The 24142-nt window shown below is 36.0% G+C and overlaps 1 protein-coding gene across 2 annotated transcripts in view; it reads right to left on the bottom strand.

The window, feature by feature from the left end:
* Positions 1-24142, bottom strand: part of GALNTL6 (polypeptide N-acetylgalactosaminyltransferase like 6) — a 451530-nt gene that overhangs the window by 417474 nt on the left and 9914 nt on the right. Inside the window, exon 2 of one of the 2 annotated variants that reach the window (XM_061993492.1) lies at positions 21923-21946. The exons of the other annotated variant lie outside the window; for it this stretch is intronic. Coding sequence (XP_061849476.1) covers positions 21923-21946 — 24 coding nt within the window. The remainder of the gene's footprint in view (positions 1-21922; positions 21947-24142) is intronic. 2 annotated transcript variants of the gene reach the window in all.

The following is a 24142-nucleotide window of genomic DNA, read 5'->3' as shown; positions in this document are numbered from 1 at the left end:
CTGGACACAAGACTCCAGATGAGGCCTCACCAGGGCAGAGTAGAGAGGGAGAAGAACCTCCCTCGACCTGCTTGGCACACTCTTCTTGATGCATCCCAGGATGCCATTGGCCTTCTTGGCCACGAGAGCACATTGCTGGCTCACATTCAGTTTATTTTCAGCCAGGACTCCCAGGTCTCTCTCTGCAGAGCTGCTCTTCAGCAGGTCAAACCCCAGCCTGTACTGCTGAATGAGCTTGTTCCTCTTCAGATGTAGGACTCTGCACTTGTCCTTGTTGAACCTCATGAAGTTCCTCTTTGCCCAACCCTCAGGCCGGTCAAGATCCTGCTGATTATGAGCCTAATAAGAGGCCTAGCACTGTCATCATAATGCCTGTTTTTGCTGCTATTGCAGGAACCTTGTCAGTTCCTTATGGCTCCTCCAGAACCTGTATCTCACTCATGGGGCAAAGTCCATATCTTAACTAAGTTTCTGTGCCTGATGCCAAAGCTGTCACATAGTGAAAGTCATCTCTTTCCAAACAAAATAGAAATGTCCTATTCAGAGGCTTTCTTGCACCATATAAGAGACTTGAAAATTATACTGTGTATCCTTTCATATAATACAGATGGAAATATTTTAATGAGGTGTTTCTGTCAGAATGGCATCACAAGCTTCAGAAAACAGGCACGAACCCCAAGTTGAATTTTTTATCATAAAAATAACATAAATTACTTCATCTAAATTAATTTCTGTGATTTATACTGCTACAAGCTGCTCTTCTCTTTTCTGATTTCTATTAGTGAATAGGTTTAAAAATCAGGAGGCAGATTTCCAATAATAATTAGGTACCTAAATAGCATGTAGAAGCTCAGAAGACTTTTTAAAAGTACATAACCATCACTGAAATATGTAAGTGCTGACACCTAATTCACTAATTGTGTCCTGAAACACAGTTGGTTTGATATTAGGTTGTAAATTATTGTTCCTGGTACACATAGTAAATCTGCTTATTAAAATTCCCTTTTTGAATATGTATGCAAAGTCTGCAACCCTCTATGCATAAGAGACCTGTATTATCACACAGAGTAACTTGGCAGCTCCAAAGAAACCTAACATAATTAAATCAAACCAAATCAGAAATGAAAAGAAAGTGCAACTACATAATGGGCTGACATTCTCAACTTTCACAAAACTGTGGAATTATATGTGTCCAGCATATTACAATACCAAACTCCAAAATAGTGACTTATAAAGTCCCTTAAAAACCACAATTCTTGTTTGCATTTTAAACACGCTGGCCAGATAAAATCTTTAAAATTAAACAGATCAGTCCTTGAATATTTCTGTGGCATCTCTACTTTTTGGAGTGTATTTTGAGTGTGCCTTCAATACACGTGCATTTTTTCTAAGGTAGAAACAGCAAGAGAACCACAAACACACTGACTCTGGCTGCAAACTACCTCAAAACCTGCCTATCTACTTCACAGACCAGTGAAACAGTCTTCAAGGACTCTTTAGCCCTTTATTATTGCTTTGATGGTCTATTTCTGCATTATTTTGTCATTTAAGGACCTCCTTCACATTTCCAACTTGATGTGTTCCTGACCAGGTTGTCTCTTTTCTGCAGCTGTGCTGGATGTTTGAAGTTGAAGAGTTTGGTTTTCTTTTCCTCCCCTGGTTACCCAAAAAGTCTCAGTGCATGTGCTTACATTCATCATTCAGGAAGTGGGGAGACCAGGGCACAGTATTGCTAAGCAATGTGTAGGGTTGTGCTAGTACTTCCCTTTCTCTTTCTTCATAAATTTACAGTCATATATGTCTTTTTCTTGCTGAATCACATTAGTAGATGGCAATTATTCAATGACCTGATAAGACTACGTGGGGTTTTTTTTTTCAGCTGTCAAGTTCATTTTTTAAGAGAAGAAATACTTAAGCTCTAGATAAAGGACTTTGCATATTTTTTTGTACAATATGACTGAATGTAAACTCCTAGCTCTTTAAGAAAAATCTGTTCTCTGTAGTGATGAGCCAACCTAACATTGCAATGAAATAATTAGTATGACATAGTTGTAGTATCTTATCAGTATCAGAAGTAGAAAATTCCTGCATGTAATTTGCAGATGTACTTTCATGTTATCGATTTGGTAAATACTTATGACTGCAATGTACAGATGCTAAGGAGTTTCTGTTGTGTGACTGAAGGGAAAAAATTGAAAAATAAACCCAATATTTGTATAAATCAGATTACTCTCCCTCCTTACAACAATTATGAGGCCAATAACAAAATCTACAACATATTCAGAGTAAGCTATAGGAAAGCTCTATATGCAAGTCAAATATCTCAATATCAATTTAACAGTATTAAAGGAGTTTGAAAATGGCTTCATATCCATATTGATAAAGGCTTCATAAACCTTTATAATGAAATAGAGATGGAAAATAAAATAATTTAAAAGTGTAATAATTCAGTCTCATCAGCAATTTTCAAAATGCTTTCCAAGAGGCTGATATTTCTTTTTCCCCTTCAGGGAAAATTTCAGGTTGCTATTGTAGAAAGTAGAAGGTTTAAAACATTTGCTCAGAACAAATATTTTTAGTTTAGAACAAAGTTCAAGTATTTCAGATCACCAAATAACCTCAAATATATCATTTCAAGTCATAGTAACTTCAGTGCTTTTCTTCTGAGTCTGTCAGTATTGTCAGATGCCATATTCTACTAGATGATGATTTAAACTCACTTTTTTAAAATTCCCTCTATTTTGAATGCAAGAAAGTATCGTTTTTTCTTATATAAAATTCATGAATTTTTTTAAGTACTTCATTAAGTATTGTTGACAACCTGCTGCCACTTTCTTTTTTGTTCCTGCTTTATTCTTTCTCATGGACATATGCAAAATTCTGTATAATGTAATTCTGATGTTCCAGTAAGAATTTAGTAAGAATTTGTAACTATTTTCCATCTTTACTTGAAACATTTTGATGATTTTAAGTTTGCAAAATGCAAACCATGTAAATTGGGTGAAATACTGCAGTTAGGCTGATGCAATTAAATGTAATGAGAGACTGAAATATATGTCCTTAACATACATACACGTATGTGTGCGTCTATGTTAAGACACACAGATGAAGTATTTGAATTTGACATCTAAAGTGCCTAAATAGAGATTGTATTCTAAAGTGCTCATTACACTCAGAACTTCCACCAAAAGTATTTCACTTGTTTAGTACAGAGAATCAACTTAGGCTGTTTGTATTCCTGGCCGTTGAAATGCAATATTTACAGGAACTAATTAGTTGATGTACTTTCAAAAACAAAGGCATTTCTCAGCCAGTGGAAACTTTTATAGCTCCATTGGCTTGAAATTACAAACTACTAGAAGTAACAGTAACTGAAGACCAATCATGGCATGCGTTCTTTGCCTTTTGCTCCCTTAACCTTGACTAAATTTCTTCTGACATCAGCAAAGTCCAGTAGTTCAATGAGGTTTTTTATGTAGCTAAATCTCACAAATCTGAACTTTTCTAAAGATCTGCAGGTCCCAACAGAGAAGGAACTTCTCTCTGTGTATTTTAATGCATCTATTTATACAATCTACCATTAAAACAGCAGAGCTCTCTAAGGACCTACCTGACACCAAAGCAAAGGGGAATCTCTCTACCCATGCTGGCAAGACTAGGGTCAGGTCACAAAGATATGAAGATCAACTATATCTGAATCCCTGAGTTCTCTTGCCAGACATTCAGCTCCTCCCAGTATTTTCCTCCAACAAGCACCTGGCTATGATTCAGAATGAGAGAAGTCCTCCAGATCTCCTGTGAAAAGTCAGGGTGGAATGAAAAGGTGTGAAAACCTCAAACTATCTTGGCTTATGCTAACAACGTTTGTGTTATCAGCATTTATCAACTCCTACTGCATCAGCTCTGTGGTATTGTATATTCATAGCATACACAGAATCCAAACTTTAAGGACTGATTGCTTTGAATATACAGTGACAAAGATTAATAATGTGCAAAAAAACTATTAGCAGGAGGTGTAGTGTTACTGATTGTCTAACTCATGCCAGTTCTAAACTTTAAAATTTAACACAATTGATACATTATTCTTCTAAAAACTCCCATCACAACAATCTCCAATTCCTTAGCTGATACATCTACTTAAACTCAGTCATACCAGTCTATTAATTGCAATATTTTGTTCAACTTCCACGATTTACATTTTTGCTCACCTGAAATTGTCAATGCACCAATACATTTTCTTCAGCTACTGGCCAGAATTACAAATGCTAGGGAAAAGTAGAGTAAGGTACTAGAGACAGCATTCAGCAGATATCCAAGAATACAGCCAGAATGCAAGAATTATTAGAAAGGAGATCAAAGAAAAATACTGTGCTGCTGCACAAGTCAAGGTGTATCTGCGTTTTGAAGCATGTATGAAATTTCAGTCCTTTCTAATTTCCTAAGCTTTACTAGCAAGGGGAGTGGATGATCACAAGCACACAATCTGCCTTCTTAAAACGCAAGATTAAATAGGCTGGGATTTTCCAGCTTGGAAAGATGATGACTGAGGAGAAAATAGGGCAGACGTCTGAAAATATCTAAAATATCATTAATGATATGGCAAATGAGAAGGGTAGACTACTACTCATGATATAATTTAAAATTCCTTTCAATTCTTATTTTTTTCAGTTACTAATAAATGGAAAAAAACCTATTCGCTATAAAGCCTTCAGTACAGCACATTTCAGTAAAATAAGATCAATCTCACCAACTGAGAGAAATAAAGAGAAAAGTCAACCCATTGTTATATGGCCAAAAAGGACAGAGAACAAAAGTGGCTCTAAAAAGCAGAAATTAAGATCAGTTTTATAAAACAAAAAGGCAAGCACAAAAAATAATGATAATAAAGGCCAAAGACAGTATTTTTTTCAAATCAAGATGGTCATGACCAGCATATAAAGGAACAGTACAATAAAGATTTGAACATGTGCTTTATTTGTGCTGCCCTAAATATCCCTCCCCAATAGTTCTAGAGCATCCTGGAGAGAAAAAGCCAGACAGTATGAAGAAGAGCAGCCAGAATAAGGTCAGAGCACACAGACAGAACCCAGGAAATCATCCAAGAATGACCAGAAGTGAGACAAGAGACAACATTTACACTGTAACTCCAGCTCACAGAGCAGATGCTGGTTTCAGGGACAGGGGAAGAGACAGAAAACTGTAGTTCTGATTGAGTCTAAGGAGAAACAAATTTACCTTAGGAGAGAGAATTAAGAGAGAATTTCCCCATGATTCAGAAAAATGCCACAGAAGCACAGAGAACACATAACAAGGGCATGGAAGCAGGTGGTAAGTTCAGGAAAGGAGACAAGACAACCTTGAGCTGTCAGGCACGGGGAGGCAGGGCAGAATAGGGAAGGAAAATTAAGGGAAAAAATGAAATAAAACCACAATTATATTCTAAATGCTTTATTTATGCTGGAAGCAGGCTGAATCAGAGTTCTTGAAAGAAATAACCTTAAACCCAGCCCTCCCCACAGCTTGAGTTCTCACAGGGAGAACCGGGAGAAAGAAGGAAATTGAATGGGAAGTAAATTTGAAAGAGAAGTAAAACACCAGGTGTACAAATTTTCATGCAGGACTGCTGCAAAACATGAAATAATTACATATATATAATATTACAGTCTGTAATATATTTGCTGTTATCTTGGAGTAATGACCAGCAATGTTTATGCTTTCTTTCTGGCCAAGTTCCCTCCTATTAAGTGTTCACATTACTTTCTTTTTTCTTTCCATATCTCCCCTTCCAATCCCAAACTTGCATCTTCCAAATGAGCACGCAGCCTTTAGTTCCTAGTTAGAAAACACAATGAAGCTGTCTCATCCCTAAATGAACAGAAATACCTATTAGTCAGATGATCAAGTTTAGATGGGTTAATTAAATCTGTTTAAATATACCTCACCCTTTATGCTACAGTAAGAAAAATAAATCACATTTCTGAGTCACAGGAGTTAAATGAGTTCATTAGTCAGGCTTTGAGTCAAATTCTCACTTGATGTATAACAGCACAGGTCTGTTGAAATCAATGGTGCTGCTACCATCTACACAATGGAGGCACTGACTCATTATTCTACCCTAACTGTATTTGCATCTTCAAATGAAAGCATGTTATTCTGTTGTCAGTTTTCAAATTATCACTTTCTAGTAGGTGAGGGCCACACCAGTGATGAGCTCTTGAACACTGATGTAGAATCACAGCAAAGAAAATCCCAGGGGTACGATTAAGACAATTTTAAAATTACTTTGCAGGTCAGGATGATTCCAAGCAATAGACCAGAGTTAAAGACTTAGTCTACAACGCTGAGTAATTTCAGGAAAAAAAGCTTCTGTTTTAAAAGTAAACATACAGTGACAGTATGTCGATACCTATGTGAAATGCATTTATTCCTGTCATACTTAAAACAAGAGAAACGTGTAAGAAATGTCAAGAACCACTGCAAATTTAACCCACTCAATACATCGTTCATTTAATGAAATACTTCTATACAGTAATCATTGCCTTTAACAAAAGTGTACTTACGGACTAACTCAAGATCTTGCATTTTAGAAAAAGAGTTTATTTTCTTTGAAATGGGTTTTATCTATCAACAGGTGCCTGAAGAAAGACAATCTACAATTTGCTGATTATTTTAGTTGGATTTGGTATTTCTTACCTGATTTAAATGACCTTCATTGGCGTACGCATAACTTTCAGGTGCTTCCCTTGCCTGGCATACCATTGCACACAGTCTAAACAGCTTCATGGATAGCATTAGGCACAGACCCCTGCTTCCTACCAGTTCTGCAAGGTTGGTGGCATGCTGCAGTTTAATACCCTGTATCATTTCCCCTCCATGTTACCTTAACCAGACAGTGCAGGGTAATGGGGAGGGCACAAGACACACATTCCCTCTGTGTTTCCCCAGCAGCTAGGCAATGGTCATTCAGAAGTTATTTAGTCAGTACTTCCTCACCAAAGCTGTGTTCCTGACAGCTGACTTTCTGCTGGAAAAAACACACTTTCTACCTTCAGTACAGCCCATATCTATAGGATTGACCTAAGCTTGCACTGAAGCATTGTCAGCCCAAGAATTTACACAAGGACAGCATAAAAAATTACCTGCAGAAATACACACCATCCTTCCTCTTTTCCCACACCCTCAAAACTAACATCACAGTGGTATCAGACTCTTCACTGGCGACTGACAAAACAGTGATCTGGTGATTTGGCTCCTCTTATTCAAAAGGCAAACTTGAATCTGCCAAAGGAAAATTTCCCTTCGCGTGTGCTGTGTTTCCAGCAGAGGGCACGGCTACCTTAGTGAGAGCTCTGTCCAGCACTCAACCCCTCTCTTAGAGCTTGCAAACATCAGTTTTCACTCCTCAACTAAACCAAAATTATGTTCACATTCTGTTAACCACGTAAAACCTCGAATGGTTTCTTTTTCAGCCTACAAACCTGAAGTACAAAAGGTGAAAAAAAAAAAACGCAAAAAATTGATACTTAAAAATCTCAGTGATTACATGAGTTGTCAGACACTGACCAGACTCATTCCCATCTACACTAGACACCCAGACTATTAAATCTAGGATTCAATGCTGGTGAGTCATTTTGTTAAAAGAGGGGTAGACACAAAAAGAACACAAAGATTGTGAAATGATGCAGTGATCCATCTGTGCAGATCCTATGAAACACATTTATTTTCTCACAAATTCAACAGAATACCACTGCTGAAAATGAATCTAAAGTGGTTTAGATTTCTTTTCTAGAGATAACTGTGAAGTCTTCTGAACAATTCTTAAATTACCTTTTCCCTTTTCCCAATATGTATGTACCAGGAAATTTTTTTTTATTTTGAGGTAGGCAGAACATGTCAAAACATGGGAAAGAGAGGAAAAATTAAACACTCAACACTAAAGTAATGAAAAAATTCTATAAATTATATAAGATGAAAATTTAAGTTGATAAACTATTTTAATCAGTTAATTATTATATATCAGAAATACTTTATAGTTATTTTCCATAATATATTCACTCAGAACTATAAATGCAACAAGCATAGAGATAATCAGCAAAACCCTCAAAATCTACAGTAAAGGATAAGTAAAATGCAGTTAGCCTGGGTTAATTTTTATTTGCCTTACTGACATCTTACTGACGTTCCTGAAGAACGCTTACAAATAAGTTAATGTTTTAAATCAGTAGAAGACCTACAAGACAAAATACTTTTTGTGTCTCAATCTTAATTAATCTAGAGTTGCCAAGATAAAGGGTGCCAGACTGTTCAAGTACTTCTCATTAATAATAAGACTACTAACAAAAACAGAGGTTAAAGGATCTTTCTTTAAAAAATACAAAAAGCATTTGAATCTCTAGTGCTAATGGTGTACCTTTCTTTAAAGCTGTCAAGTTAATTGCAGAATTAGAAGAGAAAAAACATACGGAAAACAAGTACAGAAAATCACTATGAATAAACAAAACTCAGTCACTAACTCCAGCTGCAGGATTTCTGACTTTATATTCAAACATGAAGTTATAAAATAAGTGAAAACAATGCATGGAGGGTTTTTTATTTATTTACTATCATATCCAGCTCAACAAACATTACTTTTTTATATTAGAATCTAGTATAAGTAGCTGCTTTGGAAAGGCAGAATAGTATGAGAAAAAAGAGATTCCAAATAAGTAAATGGAGGTCTCGGACTTTTCTCGGGATTATTTACTTAATTTATTCTGTTGCATTGCATAGTACTACAAAAAACCTGAAACAATGTTTCTATATCCTTCACACCATTTCTAGTCAATCACCAATACATAAGGACTAAATTCACTTAGGTTTCCTGAAATATGTCAATTTTGTTTAAGATTTCTACAAGCCATAGACTTGTACACAGCTCAGAAGCTGCCCTCTGAAGCAGAAATAGAGTATTATATTTTGTTGTAGCTCTATGTAAAGGAGGTCTATGTAATTATAATTTTTTTTTAAACAAGGATTATATGTGGTTGTAGACAGAGTGACTGCATTCCCCCTGAACCCACTCCACTGCTCCTTTTTTTTTTTTTTCTTTTTGTTTTTGCAAAGTATCAACATGGTAGAAACAAAAACTCATCTACCTATGTCTGCTTTTAGCAGTCACCTCCTCTCCTTTCTACGCTCTTTCATCAACTTCATTTCCCTCCTGTTCTCCTCCTCCAGAAAGGTTTCTTTATCAGGTAAGGGTGGGTTTTGTTGTTGGTTTGGTTTGGTTTTTTTTTTCATTTAACATCTATATATGAATTCCATTTAATCTAACTTGCTGTTTCCTTTCCGTTCCACTTCAATACCTGAATAACCTCTTACTTCTGCACAGATGGGCATAGATGGATTACCTTCACAAAGAGGTGACAGACACCAGAGCTGGAAACTCATAAACTAGCCAAATCTGTCTGAAATCAAGAGGCACAATACTCCAGTCTGGCAAGAGACTGTCATAGCCTGTAGAAGAGAAGAAAATACCAGCTGCTGTCTTCCGAAAGGTAATGCTGTAACATTTCAGGGTTAGTGTATCTACACAGTCAGATGCTACAAAAAGAAAGTATGATTACAATCCTCCCATATTATCCTTACAAGAGGATCAAAACAAGTACAAGTATCACTAATGCAATCTGACTCCAAATATCTGAATTTATCAAATTGTTCAAATCCAATAAAATCCCTAGGTGTTCAGCCTATGCATTAGTTACGGTCTCCATGAAAGAAACATTTACTCTAAATAGCTATGGTTTTGTTAGCATACAGTACAATCAGGCAATCTGTCCCTGTATCACATCATGGCAAGAAGATGAGGCACCGCTTAAGACTGTGTGTACTTCCATGTCATGTTTACTTCATAACAAAAAACAAACATGGGAAATTATGCTTCTATCAGATCAGACTGTATTTATTTTAAAAGAATATGAACTTCCATGTGAGCAAAAGCAAAGGCCTGATTTAAAACAGTCTGCCACTATAGCTATAAACAAGTAAAGATTTATCTGTCAACTCCCTACAGCAACAAAGGAAAAAACATTTTTAAGTTGCTTTATTCCCCCCACCAAAAAAAAAAAAAAAAACCAACAAAAAAACACCAAGAAAAAGAGAAAAACTTCTGGTCAAGAAAGAAGAATAAAAGCATAATATGCACTGCATGTTAAGATTTGTATCCTGAGAATCAGGTGCAAAGCAGATGTGAAAAACTGCTCTTCTTTTTTGACAGCATTTTATTCCTACTTTGAAAGCATAAAGGTGTCAACACAAGGTTTAAAAAATGAACTAAAAGAAAACCCAAACAACACAGAGGAAAATTGGTCCCATATGTTTAAAAATGGGGATTAAAATAAAAATGAAACACAACAACAAAATCTTAAAGAAAACTCACAGGACAACAATATCGAATCCTTTAGTTCATGAAAAATAGGCAGAGAACTTTCAATAATGTAAAATCATCTTGAAAACAGAACTTGGAAGCCCTAAAAAAACCTCAAAATCAATCACCCTTTCTGCAATACACTTAGCTCCATTTGCTGGATGAATCTCATATTTCATTGTTTTACATTATTTTTCAAACAACTGCTTGTTTTATTGCATGTTACTCTGGCTCCAAGCAGAAAATAGTAAACTTAAACAGTAACCTTGATGAGACATTAGCTTTCTATGCTAGGTCTGAAACTTCATATCATTTCAGTACGTATAATTGTAGAAACTATGAAACTTTAAGATTGCTCTTTCAAGTACTACCAAAATAGTTATGTAGAATATACTAATCATGATATTCCATTCCTGAAAATGTTCACATTGTAAGTTAATGAAGCAACTGAAGCAAAGGGCACTGCCCAGAGACTTATTGTCTCTGAGTAGGTAGCCTTAGACACAGTCAAGAGCCATGTAACATCACAGGTGGACACCATTCCCACCAGCCTGACCCACTCTTCATCTAAAAAAGAACATGAAACAGAATATTGATGTCAAGTTGTTTTGGGTTTGTTTTCCTTTCCCAGAGACTGTGCTTCCAGATTTCTCAGGAAGGAAATGACCTTGCATTTTAGAGCCAGTCAAACTTCTGGAATCCTACTGTACATTGACAATTACTCATTTACAAATTTACACTTTACTTTTTCTGTCTTCACAAACAAGAAAAAAGTTATTAATCAAATCTCCTTTGAAAGGCAGCAGAACAAATAGAAGTCTTTCAAATATTTTGGACAATATTTCAAGATATGTGACTATATTTGAGTTAGGTTTTTGACTCTCCATTGTAAAAATGGGAACATTTCAAAACATTTGTCAACTCTCCTCACAATTTTAATCAGACAGTGAAATAGCGCTGGCTTTTTGTTATTAATTAAAGATTTCATACCCTCTCTCATTTCTTTATTGCTTGCAAGAAACAATGGTAAATTTTTATATCTATTCTCTGTGGAAAATTCATTCTCCAAGATCAATTCTATGCATGTAAAGAAGAACTGGAGATTCAGTACGTTTTAAGGAGTAGGAAAAAGCATGTGAGAGATGAGTAAACAGAGTTTCATTGTTCTTGATTGCTTGGTGAACCAGAGGAGCAACCCCCTGATAGATGACTGGGCTAATGTGAAGACTAGAATATTCACAACACCACATATACAAAGTGGAATGGGAGATCGCCCAGGAGAACTCTGCCAAGAGCAGTAGTGTGGAAATCCACAGCATGACTCTTCATGCAGACACATCTACTTCAAATAAGACATGTCGCCAGCCAAAAACTTCTGTGGAAGAAGCTGGAAAACACTGACATTGTACTTGTATAGCCTGATGAAAGTTTCCTCCCATATCACAATATTTTTTAACACCTGTTTTTTAAATGTATCTATTTTTAACAGATTTTTTGTATAGTCACTTGATAAAATTTACTTCTAAGAAACTCTGCTTTGGTGGGAATAGATCTCTGAATCTCTCACTTTACATATATGTTTGCTATATTCCCCTTGGATCTTTTGTAATTTACCACTGAATCAACTGAAGACCACTGCTTTCACTGCCTTCTCATAATTTATTCTGGATGCTTATTACTCCTTTGAAACACCTTTCTCATTCTACCAAAAATAACCACATGACCATGTAGACTCGGTTGTATAGCTCTATGCTCTTGGCATGACATTATTCAGCATTATTGCTATTTTTCTACCCTTCCAAAAAAAAAACCAACAACCAAAACCCACAGAAAACAAGAAGCATCATGGTGAATTTGTTAACAAGGGGAAGATAAAATTATTTATTTTTTCCCCATCACAACTGGAGATGTTTTAAGACCAATATTATTCTGGTTACCAGTGATTCTTGATACTTCACTCAACATTTTACCAATGAACCTCTGAATTCCCATGCAAATCTGAAACTGAAATTTCAGGCTTTTATGCAGCCCTTTCCACCTGTCACAGGCCTTAGCTTGCCTTGATTCCCTTTAGCTAGCAGAAGAGTACTGACACTCCCTAGATGTCACTTCACAGTCATAGCCCAGAATCTAAAGGACTTAGCTTATCCACTCTCTCTACAGTGCACATCTACCCTCACTCTCCAGAGACAGAACTGTAGAATCGCTTAGGTTGGAAAAAGCCCTTAAAATCATCGAATCCAACCATCAACCTGGCACTATCAAGTCCACTACTAAACTATGTTCCTATGTGCCACATTTACACATCTTTTTAAATATCTCCAGGGATAAGGACTCAATACCTAGCTGGGCAGCCCATTCCAGTGTTGAACAATCCTTCCAGTGAAGAACTTTTTCCTAATATCCAATCTAAACCACCCTTGTCACAACTTGAGGCCGTTTCCTCTTGTCCTATCACTTCTTACTTGGGAAAAGAGACTGACATTCACCTCACTGCAACCTCCTTTCAGGTAGTTGTAGAGTGTGATCACGTCTCCCCTCAGGCTCCTCCGGATCTCCGGATTAAAAAATAACCCTAGTTGCCTCAGCTGCTCTTTGTAAGACTTGTTTTCAAGACCCTTCACCACCTTTGTTGCATTTCTTTGGACATGCTCCAGCACCAAAATGTCCATCTTGTAGTGAGGGGCCCAAAACTGAACACAGTATTCAAGGTGTGGCCTCACCAGCACCCTTCTAATTTTGTCCCTACATAACCTCATGATGATCTCCTTGAGGTTCAAGTTACCTAAGACAGGACCTTGCACTGGCTCCCAAAACACACACAAAGAAAGGCAGTACACCCTACATAGTTCAGATAATATCCCATCTTTGAGACGCAGTGTTATTTTCTGACTCAGTAAGTAGCTGAGTTATAGGGCTAGATACTCTTAAGTGCCTTAAACCATCACTTCCCTAAGGGCTTTTATACATACAAAATACAAACCCCCGAGGTTTACAGAATTCTTCTAGTACTTAAAACATCAACTTTCATTTTCATAGAACAACTCTGGACATACAAATAGTTTAACCTCTCTTCCTTTAACAGAGGTGCCTATCAACTTTAGGAAATAATTTTTCTTTGTAACTTGTCTATTAAAAAAACCTAGAAGTCTTACATTGATACAAATTTGTCTATTAACTTAGCATCGGAACTCAGCTCTTCCCTGTCCCTTGTAGACATTTCAGATATTTCTAATCTAATAAAGCACATTCCTCCAGTTTCCAAATTTCAAAGTAGTGACAGACATATACACTAAAAAAGTCTAAAACACCAAGTTAATTATCCCCAATAAGTCTTATCAGAGAAGCATATGAGTTCTGACAGCTGTCATGTCACCAGAAAAAAAAATACACAACATTGTAGATTTTCCATCTCTACTGTTGCATCCTTAAATCAACAAAAAATCCCACAACTGTTTAAAATTTAGGTACTCTTTAATGATAAAATAAGCATTGCCATTACAGTTCCCTGTATATGACTTCTGATTTTACATATTCTGGTACAAGTTATTCTTCTTAGCTACAGCTGTGTGCATCTGTTACCACTGGTGGGGATTATACAAATGAAACAAAGACCCGAAATTTGGCTATTGATGCTACTCTGCTGGCAGAACATTTCAGGCTATCACAGAGGCTGACTAATCTTCCAATAACTTAACAATTGCTCAATTTATTCCTTTTCCAAACCATGATGAGGAGATTTGACAAGCCCATTTTGTTAATGGATTAGTCTAAAAAAAAATCTGACAAAATACAGTGCAGAAACAGAATGATTCAGGAACTCTGACATAACAAGATGTCTCAGAAGAACACAGTGAGCGTATTTTAAGACAGGCTTTATTGATATCTACTACTTCATAAAACCCTGTAAGGACCAAACTAAGCTAATAGATTTGATAATGTATTTCCAGAGCTTGTGTTAAATAGGCTGACCTCATCTGCAACCTTTTTTAGGTCAGAAATCCATCTGCCTCTCAACAACTCAGCAGCTAATCCAGTTGTATTAAACTTCTTACTGCATGTACAGCATGGAAGTCGCCCCATATCCCCTATTTCTTCAGCCAGCTAGAAGCTGTGGATACTGAGCACACACAAAAGTTAAGTAACTTGAGAGACAGACACTGAAGTAACATCATTTCCCTAGACAGTAACCAAAAAATGTTGAATTCTCCTCAAGTCTAGCTTCAACAGACAGAAAGGACAGCATTCTTGTCCTACAATTGCCTGAAAATTGGTAGTTTCTTTCTCGAAGGAGGCAAAAATTGACCCTTAGCTCCCTTCAGGCAAAGAAGGGAATTGAATCTGAGTCTACACATGTTCTCATCCCTATGTTAATGTCTGAGAGAAAAATGCTGAGGTAAAAACACCACCACTGCAACTCCTCTACAGAAAGAATGTTAAAACACAGCTCCAGGGTCACTACTTATGAATTAATGTCAGCTTGGCACTTAAGAAGGAATTACATTTTGAGCCGCTTTTTTTTCAGCTACTGTCACGCAGGTCCACTCACTCTGTCCTTAAGCAGGTCACAAATAAGCACATAATCAAGACACCTAATCCTCACTATCAACCAGGCTTCTGGATCACTTTGCAGTTGCCCAAAGTGTTGAAATGCTCATCACTTCTAACATCCAGGCCTCTTTGCAGACCTAGCCTTAAGTCAATCAAGTCAAAGCACAAACTCACAAATTCCAAAGGTAGATTTCTATGACTTTAACACAATTGAGAAACTACTCCAGGGCTTCATGCTGGTTAAAAAGCATGAATAGGTTTCTTATGCAGACATCCCAAGACAAGTTCTAGACTGGAAATCCAACTGAAGAAATAACTAAAATGCTCTATTCAGTGTTTGCACTTACCTACCAAGATTTTTTTTTTTTAAAAGAGCATAAGCAAAATCGCATTTTCTTGACATGCTGCTTCTAGTATTTCTTCTACAGAGAAGTTCATGTGCTCTCTGCAGTAACGTAGGGGAATTAACAAGGGTGTTACTACAGTAATTAGTGTATCCTCCTACCACAGATTACTACAGCAACTTTTATGGAGCTTAGATACAGAATAAAATGAAGAAAGTGAAAAAGAGAGAGAAATCTAAACAGACAATTCCAAGGAAATTAAGAGATCTGACATGCACTAAAAAAAGAATCAAACCCTGATGGCTTAATACCATCAGAAGCGGGGAGAGGAGGGAAGGGACAGGAAGACAGACCCTCTACTTTTTCCATTAAGCATTGTTTTGCAACGCATTTCCTTTTCTGCTTAATTATGAACACAGTTTTTCAAGGCATGTTTTTAAACTGTTAGCAAATTTCTGACAGCAATCTAAAATTACTATGTCCAAAGGAAACTTCACAGATAGCAATTCTTTAAAAACGTACTGAATCACCTTTACTTTTTCATTGACAAATTCCATGTTGTTAATAGGTGTTAATCACAACTTCATCAGTATGCAGAGTGCCTTCTATTGTGTGGATGCTGATTACAGGTAATTTGGCAGCTGTTATAATGTGTTAGCTGCTTCACCAATGGAGAACATATAATGACAGCTCTAAGTTCAGGATTCACACTTAGCCACAAATCTCTTTCTCTCCATAAACATTCAGTTCAGGTGAAAGCAAGTTATAGTGCTCTGGTATTAATGGAAAAGAGGAGAAGCATAGTGTGTTTTAAAAGTATATAGGATGATGTAGTCTGGGTCACCTGACTACAGTCTTGAGAGTTGAAATGAGGGAGAAACAAGTGGTTTGAAATAACAGACCCTGGAAAACACAACACCATAGTCTATTTAATCTTAACAGTATGAGATAAATCCACAAGTATCTAAAAGGAGAAAGACAGCCAATGAAATAGCTAGTATATTTCTTAAACTAGTATTTTATCCCTGCAAAGTAACTAGCTGTTGAAACATGGAGGAAGACAAAGATAACAAGGCAAACAAAAAAATATGTGGCTTTCCCTGAATCTGTTTACCAATTTGAAAAATATTGCTGTTTTACAATTTGTCTGTTTAAACCGTATGCTTTTTTCTGCATATTTAAAAAGTTTTTACTTGAAACTAGTTGTACTTTAGAAAATTAATTTTTCATTTTCTTATTGGTTTATATTAAATTATTAGAAAAAGAATTGAAACATACCCCCAATTAATTTATTTTAACCACTTAAGTCTGACAGGATATTTTGCCTTTCCGACTGTATGATTATATCGCAAGTTAGTTTTGCATGAGTTCTGTATATGAACAGGACATTGAGTGGCACACTAGGTCAATACTGGGGAAAAAGTAAACTAAATTAAACTAGTTTGCTTTTTCAGTACATTGAAAAAAATAAAATGAGCTTCAGATGCTAAAGGTCTCACTTATAAATATCACTACGTTCTCGATAAAAGGCTCTAGGGTTTTCAATCTGTATGACCTAAAGCAGTCTGTAATTTTCCTTATGTTTGGGGTTTTTTTTTTCCCTGACAGAGTCAAATTTATTTCTAAAGAGATTTTTCATGAGATAGCCCCTTACAATAACCAAAAGATGCAATGTCTTCTCTAAATTTAAGTTCTGTTTGAAAGCATTATTGCTTTCCTCAAATTGCAGAGCAGGTTTAAAGAGAACAATAGTCTCTAAAAATAAACATAATATATAACACTCTCTCAGGCAATGTCAAATGCGATGGAAAAAGAATGATGAGAGTTCTCCAACATGAGTTTTAATGAACCTCTTTTCTCTCATGTCAGTTCAAGTATCATTTATTTTTAAAGCAATCGGTCACAACTTTCTGTTAGAATGATGGCCTCTTGACTGACATTGTTGAAGTGCAGAACAATAAGGAATAATAATATTGCCAAGCTGAGAGTCAGTAATGAACAAAATTTGAAGTCAGATAAAATAAAGTACTGTATGAACTTAGCTGTAAAGTATATGGGATATAAGTCTTCAGGTTACAGAACATAAGCCAACCACTAACTGACATGGACTAGGAAGAAATAATTTTCCCTGTGGGCATGTTATTCCATAATCATTCATCACAGGAACTCAAAAAAAAAAATCCTCTCTAACATTTCTTACTAGCCAGGACTGGTGAGAGGCTGATGAAATTGATAAAAAAACAGATTTATCCAATACAGAAGTTAATATTTTGTAAATATACTGTTATTAATCATTGTAAATAAAGTCAAAAAAGCAAATTAAAAAAAAAAAAGTTAAAATAAAAGTTACAATAAAAGCTAACCAACATTTAATTTAAAAAAAAGTTTACATAGTCAAATTAAGTACCTAGTTCCTAATCATGCCCAGATTTTTGAAGTGAGTCTTTATAAGAAGTGGGGAACTTTACTGCTTCAGAAGAAGTCTAAGAGACAGGCACATTGCTAAGCTATCTGAAAGTAGGCAGGTATCATCAGAAGACTTAAGAGAGAAACAGAAGTACATCAGGCCCACTAGAGAACCTTTTCTAATTGCGAAATCCTTTTGCTCTAGATAACAATCCCCCACTATTAAATGCCTTCTTCTTCAATTCCCTGATGACTTCATGTATAATTAATTACCGTATCAGAGAAGGTGTTTGAAATTAGCTGATTTTGCAGGAACAAGATTGATTCAGTTTGTAACAGCTCAAGGCCTGGTCCCAAAAAAATTTAAAATTTTTTTAAAATTATGGAATTGTGCTCACAAGTACATAAAGTAAAGCTCCCATGCTGAAAAAATACTCTTGAAGAGAGCACTCAAGATAGAGACATTAAACAAAGTCTGTAGCAACAACAAATTCTTCTGGTGCATATGAAAACTCCTATGCATTGCTCTATTACAGTTTCAAGCAATATCTTAACTGTATACCTACTGGAAAGAAAATCTAATCATATATGGGATCTTTTTTTATTGATTACAACATCACAATCTCCTGGCACCATTCTTGGAATTTGACTAGGAAGAAGGAGGTTGCTCCACAGTGGTTGTTCCTCAGACTTTCCCCCCATTTCATCTAAATGTGTTTGAACTGAATCAGAAAAATTTCAAGACAGGCAGAAAGAAAAGCCAAATTAGGAGCTGCTGGAGTTTTGCTGTGAAAAAACATGAGTCTGGTAAACTGTCAGAGCTACTGAAAGCTGATATACTACAGCCAGATTCCTCATCCTTGCTCCCACCTACTATTGTTCCACAGACAGACACCACATGTAAATTTGGGGGCAAAGTTCAAATGCTACTTTTTTCTTTTCATATCTATTGAGCTACTTAAAGGGAAGAGGGAAATGGACAGTTTTCCATAATAGAAATAGTTCAGATTGATTGCTTGGAGAACCTTGAAGATTTAATGAAAGGTTGATGTTGGAAACAAGTCAAAAGAAACTGCCTGACAGATGGCATCCCAGAAAGGAATGACTCTATGGTAAGATTCAGATATGAAAGAGAAAGTCAGTCCAGATGGTGACTGACAGCACTGATTACAAAACTCTGTTCCCACTGAAGGTAATGGAAGCTTTAGTTCAGTAATGAGGACGATGATAATGAAGTATATATTTTTTTCAATTCTGTTGTTTTGCTACAAAATATTCTGCAACAATTCATATAATTTTGAAATTCAAGCCCTGACACCTGGTCAATGGTGTAGTTCACCCTATCACATTGCAATTCATATATAAAACCTACGACTATATAGCAGGTATGAATTAAAGAGATAAATAAAACAAATTTCTACATCATATATAAAAGTGCAATGCACAAGAGGGTCAGCAAACAAGTATGATATGATCTGGGAAGAACTTGTTGTGGCTTTTCAACATATAAAGTGGGCTTACAAGAAAGAGGGAAAGAGGCTTTTTACCGGGGCCAGTAGTGTCTTAAGTGGTGTTCTCATAAGCACCTGACAAACCACTGACCAGCACAGCCTATAGAATCCTAGTGAATAAGGTTTCCTCTAGGAAACATCTATTAAGGAAAGGGAACAAAAAATTTTAGGAGAAAGAGAGAAAATGTTTTGTGAAAATTAAACGCAAACCAAGTATGCTGAAAACTCTGAGATTCTATTGCTAGAACCTAAGACAGGATGGAGATGATCAGGATCACTGCCCCATATGCATTAACTAAAGATTAGAATATTAAAATTATGTCTTTACTATTTTTGAAAGATTAACTTATGCACCAAGAAATGCATTTATAATAGGAAAATTCATATTATTAGAGTTATATTTAGTATAAGGTGTGTCCTTTCTCAGTGTGTTGCACCTAAAATTCTTTGTGGACCTGTGACACTGAGCTTTACTATTCTTTCTAGTTTAACAAAATACTCTCCAGCATCAAATAACTCTTTCAAAATCTCCTTCTGTTCCACAACTTTATTTCCTACCAGCAGCTACTATGGATGATTTTAACTTACATATTTTTAGTTTATGACTTTCACTTTTAAAAGTTATACAAAAAGGTCCATCTGGTCAACTGATTCAGACAGTGATCAACAGGAAATTCCATGAAAAATACAAATATGTGCCAGATAAGCAACTTCACTTCCTCACAATACCCTCTAGGCCTCTGGCAGCTGGTGGTTCCAGGACTTTTCAAGCCAGAGGTGCTGTCTTAAACAGATTTTTCTACCATGAATGTATTTAATTGTTTCAAAAGCCATGTAAGCTTTTAATATCCACAATTCCTGGTTCAGGAAGCTCCACAGTTTAATAACCTATTGTATGGAGACCTGTACTGTCGTTTGTTTTGAACCTGCTACTGAAATTAATTTGATGCTATTATTTCTATTGAAAGAGAGACTGAAGCCATTCCTATCTTTTCCATGTTACTCTCTTCTCAGATACCTCTATCGTATTCTCAGTCCTCTCATCAGTCACTCAATAATGAAGCCTTTACTTAATTCAGTCACCCTTGATAAGTACCTTTATAGATATCTTTTCCATCCCATCCAATGATTGTGATTGCACAAGAACTGCATACAGCATTTGAGAGTATACAATGAATTTACACAGTAGTCATAACAATGTTATCCTCTCTGAAATGAAAGCTAACATTTTGATAAAACTAATATAAGCATCAAGAGCTCCTTGCTAAGTAGCAATTACCATGTCAAAAGTTATTGCTGTACATTTAAAACTAGGATTATTTACTTTCCTATATACATTATTTTATACTTATCAACATTTTAGTTCAGAAGGATAGATGAAGACAGGAGACTATGTGACGAGATATAGTTATTGCAGTAAATTTCTGCCTGTGTCCTACCCTAAATTTCCCATTCTTTAGTTTCTCTTTCTTCCATTGTATAAACTCTGTCCATTGTAATGAACCTTCCAAACACTGGCTATTGATCCCACAGATCATTTGTTTATGTCTCGCTTTCCTAAGCACGGATCATCTTAGTTTTCAAGCACTTTGGAAGTATCTCAAACTAAACCCCAAAGTATATAAGGGTTTTTCTTTCCATGAGTTTTCAGTTCTTCTTCCAGAAGACAATTAAACAAAAAACTGCAACCACAGCCTAAAATTACCAGTGAAACCTAATGAGTTACTCAAGCTTTCAAAGTACTGCCAAATCTGTGACATCCAATATTGTTGAAGGGTGGACAATGTCAGTTTTATTGACATGAGACTGTATTACTAAATTTTGTTACTGAATTTATTTTTGGAGTTGGTATTTGTTGGTTGGTTGGTTGAGGTTTTCTGTTATTGTTGAGATTTTTTTATAATTTTGGAGGTTTTTTTAGGGACTGAGTTGTTTTGTTTTGTTTTTTAATTTGCATCATTAGATGCCCACAGTGTTAGAATCCAATGGAGAAACTACAGTACAGCTTTGCACAGAAAAGCAGATTAGATGAAAAAAAAACATTTTTGAGATGTGAAAAAACACATCCCTGCATTTTGAAAAATATGTAATAAGCCCTCATTTCAACTCATTTCTAAAGCAGAATACAGCAAGTAACACTTTCTGATTCTAAAAGGGAAAATAAATGTAAAGTTACCTGCACAATAATTACAATGTGTAGTTTTCAAGAAAAAAAAAAGATCCACTGCTTTTACAAATACAGTTTTCAGATATAAGCTGTATTACAGAAGTCTCACACGCTGTACTGTGAACAACAGTAATTTCCCACTTATGTACCAAAACTGAGCATAAATTACACTTCATTCTTCTAATTTTGAGCCTGGTATACTTCACAGACCACCTTAATAGCTGCATCACTTCATATTTAAATATTGTGACAGCACACTACCTAGCCATGGCACATATAATTCAGGAAGGCCACCCTGAGCCCTATCTCAGATTATTACCAGGCATCCATGCTGTCTGTGTCCACAGAACCAAGATGGAATTGAGGTCCTCCTCTCTATGTGCACTATTGTCCCTGGGACATCCTCTGCAAAGCCTGTCTCTGGCTACAGACATCAAAAACACCACAAAGTAGGGAAGCAAATTAAGACAGCCCCACTAAGAATCTCCCCTTGCTTTTGGTAGGAGCTTAAAGAGCAGCATCAACCTACAGTTCCCACACCGGAACATCCTGAACTACTGTCCTTTCAGTCTTCAGGCTCCAAAAGGAACAGAGGGAGTGTTTTGTCCAAAAACAGGTGTGGTAGCACGTATCTGTTAAACTTGGTGGATGTAGAAAAGGATACACTTAACGTAACACAAGCAGCACCAGCACTTCACCAAGTTTTCACTTTGGATCAAAAAGGTAAGGCTGGTTTCTCAAAGCACTAGTACACAAACAGGACCACACACACAAGAGGAGAAAAAAGCTTATAGAGGCTCTTCTTGAGCAAGAGCCTCAGTTTGCTACATAAAAATATAAAGCATACTTTATTCACAGATTTTCAATTCACTACCACATTACAAGCCCACAGGTCATGTTTGTACAATGTGGTCAACATAAAACTAAAAGCTTACTGCAATGAAAATAAACATTCCTCACTGGCACTACTTCAATAATTGACCTAGCCCGGGGTCATTTTAAAACAGTTTAAATGCATCATTAATCCAGAGTATTACAAATCAGTTTTACTAATATGCCATAAAAAATTAGAATAGAGAAGCAAGGTTACAGTTAGCATGCATTTAAAAAAATAATAATATGATAACAAGATATGCCAGAGATGCAGATTAAAGGAACATGAAAGAGAAAGCACAGGAAACATGATAGCAACATGACTTGGAAGTTCCAGAATTATATTTGATAGGATGTGTTTTCCTTATTATTCTCCTGGCTGTACATTTTCCTTTCTTTCATATTTCCTTCTTGACCCTTCCATCCTAACACTGTCAGCTTCTCACTCTCTGTTATTTTTAAGAGAGTAGCTGGTCTCTCTAACAACCAGATCAGTAAATTAGCGGTTAATCTGCAATATGAAGAAGGTTAATAAATGGAAGAGCACGTCAGTCATTTGATTATTTAGATCACACATCGGGAGAAAAGCAGGCTAGCTAAGTGTATTGTAAAGACAGCTGCCCTAAGCAAGTATTTTTCTGAACAAACTTGTGTATACTCACCTAAAGAAATCTACATGGGAGTCCATTGTCTAAACAGTACAAAAAACTAACTGGAAAGATTGGAAATAATCAAGGGCATCAATGAAATGAGCCAACATCTTTATTTCCTATATATTTCAGGACTTAGTAATAGAGAGGGGAAAAAAGTTCAGACAACCGTCTAAAGTCATCACTGTTCAAAAACCAAGAATGAAGTCAGCCCACATACAATCTGTCCATAAAGAGGGAGGAGAGACAAAAACAAACCAAAATTCCACATTTATTAAAAAAAAACCTCAGAAAAATGCTGAAGACATTGTAAATTGTAATGAATCTATACTCATACACTTTTCTATGTTATTTGCACAGTGTCTTTCACAAAATTGTTCCATTCCTCTTACGATTGTTAGGGCATGTTATATTAAGAAAAATAAACTCCCTCTTCCTGTAGGGAGCAAAAATCGTCTCCTCACCTCCTCCTGTCCATAAACATACACATGTGTATGTATGTGTGTATATGCAATTCATTATACATATTTGTACATATATACATATTTATACAAATATAAACATAAAAGGAAAAACTCAAAGCCCACAATAATAAACATTTCTGAAGAATTTATTCTACTAACAATTTCTTTAAAACACATTGAAAAAGTATCTTAATAAAATTTCAGTTATAAACTTAATTCAGTAAGATTTTACTCTCAGAAGTCACAGAAGAAATGTCACTCCCGCAAAAGAAAAAAGGCAAGTTTTTCCAAGACCTCTGGCTGAAAGGGTTACAACATGCACAGGCCGTAAATACATGTGTCCTGGGCTTCATCTCCTGTGTTCATCTGTCATGCACATCCATTCCAGATGCTGAAGCAGGTTGTTGCTTAGCATGATGCCATCTCCATTTCCCTTTTCCCAGTACAAAATATGATTTTTCTTCATTGCTTCTGAAGGAGACATCTGTTGTGCATCTTGAGCATTTGAAGAAAAATTTCTCTCTTACTTGTTCATATTGAAGGTGCTTCGCTGAAAACCCCTTTATCTTCAGTGACTGCACTATTACTCTGTATGGGGTCAGCACCATGAACAGCAGCACTTTGAATTTCTGAGTAGTAATTTGCTGAGATACTACCTCAGTTTCATGAAAAGCAAGTCTCACATTAATGACGATTCTTTGTCAAGTAGATTCTCTCTACATTTTTGCATTTGGATGGTTTAAACAACATCTCAGCATCTTCACTGTTCTT

This window comes from Colius striatus, chromosome 3, assembly GCF_028858725.1.
Source record: "Colius striatus isolate bColStr4 chromosome 3, bColStr4.1.hap1, whole genome shotgun sequence".
Classification (NCBI taxonomy): Eukaryota; Metazoa; Chordata; class Aves; order Coliiformes; family Coliidae; genus Colius; species Colius striatus.
This window is presented reverse-complemented; position numbering and strand designations above follow the sequence as displayed.